Below are 9837 nucleotides of genomic sequence, written 5' to 3'. Positions count from 1 at the left end.
GCTCCTTAGACTACAATGACCTGGATGACTGAGAACCTTCACAGACATCTCCTATAAATGTTCTCCTGTAAATTCAGACAATGCAAACAGCAAGAAGAGACTGATCTGAACTTTAGACTGAACACAGTAAATAAGAAAAGGCTTAAAAAATTCTAATACTACAAATTAATGGAAATAAATGCACAATATTGGTGGTGAGAAAAGGGATGAGTCACAAATACACAATATGAAAAATAAATGTCATTTAAAAACTTGAATGAAATGTAAAATTGTAAAATATACACAACTACTGTGGAACCTGTCTGAACACTTTATATCTTTATAACAGTTCTTTGAGCTGGACAGTGTTATGTTCCTCTGCTGCATGAAAAACAAGTGTAAACTGAACTTGGTGCAGATAATTAGTTTGAAATTGTAATAAAACAGTAGCTTAATTTCCTTTTACATGGAGTCAGTTTTTCATTCAAACTGAAGAAGTTACAGCTGAAGCTGCTCGAGCTTTTTAGTCCCTGTAGTTGTACCACTCTGAAGTAATCTAAACATAAAGATGCATTTTTATACTTTACAGCTGTGTGATGTTTAGATAAGAGGAATGATAAAACTTTGAAAGCTATAACGTATATTTTCTTCATAAATGATCAAAATACCTCAGCAGAGGTCTCTTTACCTTATCTATGAAGGTTGCAAAGCGGTTGTTGAGGCTCTTGATCTGCTCCTTCTCGTGGGCTCGACTCATGGACAGGTTTGGATCGATCTCCAGGTTGAGAGGAGCCAGCAGGCTCTTGTTGACGGACAGGGCTGCCAGCGGAGCCCCCAGGCCGTGGTGATGGCCGTTGGTGCCCGCATACAGAGAGCTGCTGCTGAGGGAGATGCCACTGAAGCCTCCCTGAACTGGACCGAAACCACTCAGCCTCCTGGAGCCGCTGCTGCTCCGAACTGAGTTACTGGAGCTGATTCGCTTGGTACGACTCAGACTCATGATGAAGCGAGACGGAGGATTCGATGAAAAACAGCTGATAAATGATTGGACTGGCAGGAGATGACAGAGAGAGATGAGAAAGAGAGAAATTTGAATTGGACTGAGCAGAAAATGGACGACAGAGGCAGAAATAGAAGTGAAACAGGTGAGTGCAGGATGTCTGAACACAGCAAGATGTCTCAGGTGTCTCATGACCATTTAAACCTCCCCAGGGTGGAGTCAGAAGAGGAGGAGAGAAGCAGGGACACAACAGAGCTGTGGTGTAATATATCCAGTGTTTACAATTTAAGGCCAAAAAACTCTTAGTTTACAGCCTTTTAACAATCTAAAGAGGAGACTTGGGCTTTTGGACAAATTGTGAACTTCCCCTTTTGCTGATGTGATACACTGAAGACAAAAGGTCAATCTTCTTGTTTTTGTGTCAGTTTTCCTCCTTTTTATCTCACTTTCTTACCTCGGGAAGGTTAACTGACCTGAGAACATGTTGGTGTTTCTATAGTTTCGAACATCGCTAATGCAGCAAGCCAGTTGTACGTGTTAAAGTGTTGATCTCTAATGTAGTTTTCTTCTTTGTAAATATATAATTTGGGTCAATTATAAGATTTATTGAAAATAATTTAGACAGCTGTTTGTTCTAGTTTCATAACTGGTGGGAACATTAACTCGGCTGTTCAAACTGTGGTGTCAGTGGTTTGTCAAGTCACATTTCAGACATAGAAAGAGGTCATCGGTTGGAACATAGAGCAACACTGAAGTACATTGCTGTGTTCTGTGGTCTTCTAAACCTGCTCAAATAAGCGACATGTGGTGACTTTTACAGAAAGACAAGCAGAAAGGATGGTAGCCTCATGCATCTTGCTGCATCGTGCATGAGCATCTTCACTTTGCTGCGATCCTTCCTGGCTGAGGACCTCTATAACATTATTACATCAGTACTTATCATCAAAGTATAAACTATTAGCAGACAGACAGGAGTGCTGGAGGAATGTTTTTAGAACTGAACCTTTTGTGAAAGTAGAAATATCACATGAAGAAAACACCTAAAATTCACAGAAAAAAAGGTTTGTAGTCAATATCTGAAAGTGAAATTAAAATATCAATGAAAAAATTAACGTGGTGAGTTGGCAGAACAACTGGGTAAAGTTTGTATGTTCAGTCAACCAAGTTTTCTCATAGATATTAACCTGAAAATAGTGGAGCCTGGAATTCATTTCACTTTTTATGTTGTACCAAATCACAAAAACAGGATACTGGAACGTAAAACCTTTATAAGAAAAGACACTTAAACAATGAAACAATCTTCTGTCAGCACCTGGTGACAGTGGGAAGGAAAAACACTTTTAACAAGAAGAAACCTGCAGCAGATCCTGGATCAGGGAGGGCCAACCATGAGAGATGAGAAGAAAGAGAAAAGGAAGCACAGGACGACCGGCTGACCTTTTCATATGCCGCTCTAACTCCTCTGTGTCACACATTTTAGCCAAAGTGGTTGGTAAGAAAAACCTTATTTGTTAACATGATCACAGAAGTTACACAAGGTTACTTGGATACTTGCTTATGCTAGCTCTGTTTCCACAAATGCACAGATTTTAACTGATTTCAAAGCAGTGAGGCAGAACCAGCGGCATCTTGTTCAGCCCTCTGGCCTCACAGATAGAATAAATAAAACAGTCTGTAAGCTAAACGCAGCTTATTATGATCTAAGCAGCTTACAGGCTGGAAAAATAAAGTCCCATCAATTTTGCCGTCGCTGCTGACTCCCAGAAGGTTGCCCCAACCCCCAACGTTGCCTGGCTAAAGGTTAGTTGCTGGCCAACCCTGTCAGTTTGTCTGTCCAGAGTGATTCAGTCACTGTCACCACGGCTGGTGTCGCATCCTGCCACCTGTGAGGTTTTGTTCACCTCCAGCCATGCCACCAGAAGGTCACCGTTACTGCTGATGCCAGCCCTCTGCCAAACCATTGTCTCCTCCCACTTCAGAGTCCTGCTTCTTCTCCCAACGCCAGCCTCCAGAGTTCCTCTATTTCAGTCACTGGTAAGCTGGTTAGCTTCTGGATTACTTGATCTCACCGTTGGTCTCTGCAGGTGAGCGTCTTGGATTGATTTTTGAGTTTCTAAGTAACAGCCATAAAGCTCAGTCCTTTAGTTAATGCCCTGGGTGCTCCTGCCACACAGATGTACCCGACACTTTCCTGTTTAGGCTCAGTCACTTCTTTGTGGTCACACTGAATAAAACATTACGTTTATTTTCTAAATTTCGTCATGCGATGTTTAAGAAAGGAGGATTGTCAGTGTTAAGCTCATTGGCTAATGACTTGACACTGACAAGTTGAGCAGACCTAATTTTTTTTAAATCTTGAAATGTCAAAACAAGATTTCAGAAAATTGTGGTGGTTACATCTGCTTTTAATGCTGTCTGTGTTTAGCACCATGGTTTCCTGTCAGTTTTTCACGAGGCCAGAGGTGTATCCACAATGCATCTGTGCAAAAACCCTAAAAAACATGCTAGACTCTAAGTTTGACAAGCTCCAGGCTGTGTTGAGAGGATACAGGCATGCTCATGACAAAACCCTTAACTCTGCTGCTGGAAACTGTGGTTTAGATTCGGTTTAAGTGTTGCATCACGGCGCTCTGCACCAAAGAACATTTCTTTGTTCTGTTTTTTTTTAAACATCCTTCACAGCCACCTTAAATTCATTTGATGTGGCTACATATCTGGTGGTATGCATGAAGAGACAACAGTCCCATCCCCTTTGACAGCAAAAGTTCTTATTTCCACAGCTTCACTTATCAGAAAACACCAATCAGATTGTGATCTGATTATGATCATGCTGAGTCATTCTGTGTGGTTGTGTTTGCTCAGTTTCATTTTAAATGCTGCTCTCACCTTTTGTAATGTTTCCAGTTACACCCTTATTAATTTAGCTTTTGTTTCCCATGTTTTGTCCAAAAAGCATGCAAAAACAAAAAACAAAAGGACATTGCAGATTTTTTCTTTTTTACATTGCTTTAAAAGACAAATGAGCTTATTGAACATGTAGATAGTTACACTGATTTAAAAAAATCCCTATAAACATAAAAAATGTCTAAATCAGCATCTACATTTTTCACATCGATACCAGTACATATTAATAACATGATACATAGTATCATATCTATCTAATAGACTCCAATTTGTGCATGTAAATGGAGAGTCCTCTTCACACACTGAGGTTAATTATGGAGCTCCACAGGGTTCAGTGCTAGGACCAATTCTGTTTACATTATACATGCTTCCCTTAGGCAGCATCATTAGAAGACATAGCATACATTTTCACTGCTATGCAGATGACACCCAGCTCTATCTGTCCATGAAGCCAGATAACACACACCAATTAGTTAAACTGCAGGAATGTCTCAAAGACATAAAGACCTGGATGGCCACTAACTTTCTGCTTCTTAACTCAGATAAAACTGAGGTTATTGTACTCGGCCCTGAAAATCTTAGAAATATGGTATCTAACCAGATTCTTACTCTGGATGGCATTACCTTGGCCTCCAGTAACGCTGTGAGGAACCTTGGAGTCATTTTTGACCAGGATATGTCCTTCAATGCACATATTAAACAAATATGTAAGACTGCGTTCTTCCATTTGCGCAACATCTCTAAAATTAGAAATATCCTGTCTCAGAGTGACGCTGAAAAACTAGTTCATGCATTTATTACTTCCAGGCTGGACGACTGTAATTCATTATTATCAGGATGTCCAAAAAACTCCCTGAAAAGCCTTCAGCTAATCCAAAATGCTGCAGCAAGAGTACTGACAGGGACTAGAAAGAGAGAGCATATTTCTCCTGTTTTGGCTTCCTGTTAAATCCAGAATTGAATTCAAAATCCTGATCCTCACATACAAGGTCTTAAATAATCAGGCCCCATCTTATCTTAATGACCTTGTAGTACCATATCACCCTATTAGAGCACTTCGCTCTCGCTCTGCAGGCCTACTTGTTGTTCCTAGAGTATTTAAAAGTAGAACGGGAGGCAGAGCCTTCAGTTTTCAGGCCCCTCTTCTGTGGAACCAGCTTCCAGTTTGGATTCAGGAGACAGACACTATCTCTACTTTTAAGATTAGGCTTAAAACTTTCCTTTTTGCTAAAGCATATAGTTAGGGCTGGACCAGGTGACCCTGAATCCTCCCTTAGTTATGCAGCAATAGACGTAGGCTGCAGGGGGATTCCCATGATGCATTGAGTTTTTCCTTTCCAGTCACCTTTCTCACTCACTATGTATTAACAGACCTCTCTGCATTGAATCATATCTGTTATTAACCTCTGTTTCTCTTCCACAGCATGTCTTTTATCCTGTCTTCCTTCTCTCACCCCAACCGGTCGCAGCAGATGGCCCCGCCCCTCCCTGAGCCTGGTTCTGCCGGAGGTTTCTTCCTGTTAAAAGGGAGTTTTTCCTTCCCACTGTCGCCAAAGTGCTTGCTCATAGGGGGGTCATATGATTGTTGGGTTTTTCTCTGTATCATGAAGCACCTTGAGGCAACTTTTGTTGTGATTTGGCGCTATATAAATAAATTGAATTGAATTGAATTGAATAAACAAGAAAGTCTTCCAACCAACAGCCAATAAGATCACTGCCTCATTCCCCTTTTCAACGTGCAGATTACTTACTGAAATAAATAGGCATTGTTGTTTGTTTATATTGTTGACTGATTCAATGACTTTAAGCGTTTTATCAGAACAGAAGCTGCAAGAAACTGCAAGAGAGCAAAGAGTCAAACCTAAAGCTTGTATGTGTGGTTTTTCTTACTCATCATCTACTCGTCTAGCATTGGGTTTATCGTTGCCGTGACAGCAACCCACAAACAGGCTAAAGATTTAAGTTTTTCATTTTGAAAGCCTGGAGAGGCATTTAAACAAAAAACACTCAATAGATGCAGGAGTTAAAAAAATGTCACGAGCACCTCATAACATGCTCTTTCCAGGCAGCACAACCACAGGCGTAGTATTTACTGATATGTGAGGCATCACAGACTATGGTCTGTGATGCCTCACAGTTTGACTGACCGCACAGGCTCATCATAGCGATCCTTTTAAAGGTTGCACTCATGCAGAAACGATATAAGTAAGAAGTCAAGGGCAAGCAGATGAAAACCACAGTCTGAATATAAGGGTCTGACTCAACACCTCAAAGACAAAAGGCTGAAAAGATGATGCATGCTGTGCACGATCTTATGTTTCTCTATCTTCTAACATGTCTTGGACAAAATGGTAAGATTGCAAAATTTAATTACTTATCTATTGAAAAAATCCTACATGAACTTTTTTCCTCTCACTCTTGCAGGGCATGGAAGTGAAATCATAAATGGCAAAAATGTCCCACAGAACTCAATGCAGTATATGGCTTCTGTGCAGATCAATGGAAAACACGTATGTGGAGGATTTCTTGTCAGTGAAGACTTTGTGCTCACGGCTGCACATTGTAACAAAAAGTAAGTGAACGAGCTGTGTACTTTTATTTGTTTTTCTCCAAAAACCCAGCTAACACCTACTTAATATTCACTCGCTCAGTTCTTCTATGGAGGTTGTAATTGGAACCCACAATCTGAAGAAGGTCAATAACAAGAAAATGAGATACAGTGTACAGACATGCAAGCACCCACAATATGACAAAGTTGTATCTGGTAATGACATCATGCTCCTCAAAGTAAGTAAATATCTTTGAATGTGAATCATTTCAGTCACAATCAAAAACAGGTCAACTGCATCACTGCTTTCAACAACTCCACTTGCTACTTCACCAGAGTTGGTTTCTATCAGTCCTTTTATTCTTTTCCTTTTTTGCTTCTTCTAGCTCTCGAGGAAACTTCAACTGGACAAGAAAGTGAAACCGATACGACTGGCAAGGAAGGAGATTAAAGCAAAAGACAATGTAAAGTGTCAGGTGGCTGGATGGGGTTTCACAGAAACCAATGACAAAGCTGTTGATGTGCTGAGATGGGTAGATGTGCCTCTTATTGACCTTAAGGTCTGTGAGAGAAAATTGAAAGCCAAAGTTACTCTTCCAAAAGGTGTTATCTGTGCAGGAGGATCTGACACAAAGAATGGATTCTGCCAGGTATGTCCTCTGTTCTTTTAAAGAAAGTATCACTTCACTTGTAACGTTAAATAGAAGATAAATAAAACAAGCTTCTTCCTCCTTACAGGGTGATTCGGGTGGCCCTCTGGTGTGCAATGGAACAGCAGTCGGTGTTGTGTCTTTCAACATGTATGAAAATTGTAAATACCCAAATTGGCCCAACGTCTATACAGATATATCAAAGCACCTTTCCTGGATCAAAAACATTCTGAATAAAAAGAAATGCTAAGTATACACTGTAACAATGTGCAATCTGCAATATCTGGCATTATAATACTGTATGTGAACTGCAGGTTAAATGTAAAATAGCTTCAGATATCTCTCCTGTATTGCAAAGATATTCCTGCTTGCTCTTAAATTAGAAATAAAAAATAATGAAGCTACTTTCAAATCATGTCTCATTTTTTCAGTTAGTTTGGTCTCACTGATGTTTTTTAGCAATAAAAAAAACAAACTTGTTTTTGTAGCACATTCATATCTGATGTTTGGTTTGCACAGAAATTTCCTGTGAGCCGGTGCTGCAGTGGTTAACATAGTCATGTCTGTAAACTGGCAACTCTCATGTAGCTTGTGGTCTCCCTGTTTTACCCCTTGAGAGTCTTTTCTTTGGTTACCAGTGCATCATTAAATTCAGTTTAATTAAATTTTATTCATACAGCACCAAATTACAACAACAGTTGCCTCAATATCCTTTATATTGTAAGTTACAGACCCTACACTATGTTTTGATGCACTCGCAGCCTGTTGAGGGTGTACCCTGCCTCTCACACAATATTATGTGAGAAATGCTCCAGGCTGCTGAGACCCTGCTTGCATACACAGTAAAGAAAATGGATAGATGGACTGGTCCTGTTAGACCAAAAGTCTCTTTTTCATGTGTGGTGGACAGAAAATGACAAATGTCTGTTCAATCTTTGGCCGTTTAATGTTTTAAATTAAGAAAAAAAGCATTTGTTTCAGTGTGACTGTGAGAACACTGGAAACTGTGGTTCCTGTGGTTTAACTATAGCCAGAGAGAGAGATCCAAAAAAGTTCTTTTTAAAAAGCTTTGATCAAAAATAGTTTAGTTTTATATTTTCAATTTCAAATCTGATATAGTATTTGTCAAAAATAAGCGATACCACAAAATCCATCAGATATGACAAATGTAATCCGGGTTACAGCAGTGAGAGCCTTGTGTTGGTGGCAGAGCAGCACTAATACATGGTGGTTTTTTTAAATGATAGAGAGGCATTCACCTTTATAAATTAGCTTTAAATTTGCTATGTGATTTCAAATGAGTTCAGAATAGCATGCTGATGAATCAAAGGTGGGACCAGAAAACTGGCCATAGTTATCTAATGTGCGTCTAACCTGTCTAGTCTAGTTTTAACTTTTGGAGCTCTGCATGGAGAAGAAGCAGCTTACATCAGAGAAACTTTACATCCATCTGACCACAGCAGGTCCCTGAGGTCATGTGATCTGAAAACTAAAGGAGACAGAGTTTTTTTAACAGTGGCTTCCAGACTCTGGACGTCTCTCTCCCTGAGCCTGAGCTCTGTGAAATTGGTGGTCTCTTACCAAAAAGCAGCTAAATACTCCTCTTTTAAAACTTGCTTTCAGCAACTATTTTTTTTAATGTTTTAACATTTTTGTTGTGAAGCATTTTTTATATTCATCTTGAAAGGTGCTACTTAAAATAAATAAATAAATAATTAATAATAATAATAATAATAATAATAATAATAATAAAAAATTACTTTACTTTGAATTTACACCAACCTAGTTCATTATCTACATCTGTTCTAGTTTTTTTTTTTTTATTCCCCGGTGCATCCACAGTGGTTGTGAGGCTAAAAGCAAACGTTTATTCACACTGACTTTAAAGAAACAGCTTTCATTTAACAGTTCTACCAGACAGACAGCAATACAAACCATGTAAGTAACAGCAGTCAAGTCAGACATCTTTTTTATTTATTTTTTTGTTTGTTCTTTCTCCCGTGTAGAATTTATAAGGCACTAGTAATAAGAATGGATCGGTTATCTTTATGCCCAGTTTTATTCCAAACTCAAATGTGCTGCTTACACAGTTGATTTATGAGTTTAAAACACTCATCAACTTGAGGCTGTATGTATAAATGTGTATGTGAGACTTTCGTAATCTGCTTTGTTAAGAAGCTAATATGTGTAAAAGAAAAGTATTCACGTAGGGGCAGCACGGTGGCACGGTGGTTAGCACTGTTGCCGCACAGCAAGAAGGTCCTGAGTTCAATTCCAACATCAGGCCGGGGTCTTTCTGTGTGGAGTTTGCATGTTCTCCCCGTGTTTGCGTGGGTTCCCTCCGGGTACTCCGGCTTCCTCCCACCGTCCAAAGACATGCAGTTTGTGGGGATAGGTTAATTGGATAATGCCACTAGGTGTGAATGTGAGTGCGAATGGTTGTCTGTCTCTGTGTGTTGGCCCTTCGACAGACTGGCGACCTGTCCAGGGTGTACCCCACCTCTCGCCCTATGACAGCTGGGATAGGCTCCAGCGCCCCCCCGCGACCCTGAAAAGGATAAGCGGAAGTGAATGGATGGATGGATGGAGAAAAGTATTCAACCAAAGCACAATTACAGCACATCACAGATTACAAGTTAAAGTTTTTACAATTTTTTAAAATATTCGGTAACCACGACGAATTTGACTTATGCTTTAGGTTTGTTTGGTTTATTGAAATATTATCTATCAGCAAAGAGAAGTAGATACTAGTATCT

General features: G+C 39.7%; 2 protein-coding genes across 2 annotated transcripts in view; one reads left to right on the top strand and one right to left on the bottom strand.

Annotated features, from left to right (window-relative positions):
- Positions 1-2667, bottom strand: part of LOC146517836 (intermediate filament protein ON3-like) — a 10825-nt gene extending 8158 nt beyond the window's left edge. Inside the window, exon 1 of the mRNA XM_085161312.1 lies at positions 668-2667. Within this exon, the coding sequence (XP_085017438.1) occupies positions 668-1177 (510 nt within the window). The 5' untranslated portion in view covers positions 1178-2667. The remainder of the gene's footprint in view (positions 1-667) is intronic.
- A 3329-nt stretch (positions 2668-5996) lies between these two features.
- Positions 5997-7508, top strand: LOC146517835 (mast cell protease 1A-like). The gene is made up of 5 exons (XM_085161117.1): positions 5997-6234; positions 6308-6455; positions 6535-6670; positions 6818-7081; positions 7170-7508. The coding sequence occupies exons 1-5, from the start codon at positions 6174-6176 to the stop codon at positions 7329-7331; spliced, it is 771 nt and encodes a 256-aa protein (XP_085017243.1). The 5' UTR covers positions 5997-6173; the 3' UTR covers positions 7332-7508.
- The last annotated feature ends 2329 nt before the right edge of the window (positions 7509-9837 follow it).

The sequence above is a fragment of the Neolamprologus multifasciatus genome, chromosome 5 (assembly GCF_963576455.1).
Source record: "Neolamprologus multifasciatus chromosome 5, fNeoMul1.2, whole genome shotgun sequence".
Lineage (NCBI taxonomy): Eukaryota > Metazoa > Chordata > Actinopteri > Cichliformes > Cichlidae > Neolamprologus > Neolamprologus multifasciatus.
Note: the sequence above shows the minus strand (reverse complement) of the source record. Positions and strands in the feature narration are given on the sequence as shown.

Coding starts and splice junctions, on each gene's coding strand:
- LOC146517835 (XM_085161117.1), top strand. CDS start 6,174: ATGATGCATGCTGTGCACGATCTTATGTTTCTCTATCTTCTAACATGT. Junction 6,456..6,534: donor GCTGCACATTGTAACAAAAA/GTAAGTGAACGA, acceptor TCACTCGCTCAG/TTCTTCTATGGAGGTTGTAA. Junction 6,671..6,817: donor ATGACATCATGCTCCTCAAA/GTAAGTAAATAT, acceptor TGCTTCTTCTAG/CTCTCGAGGAAACTTCAACT.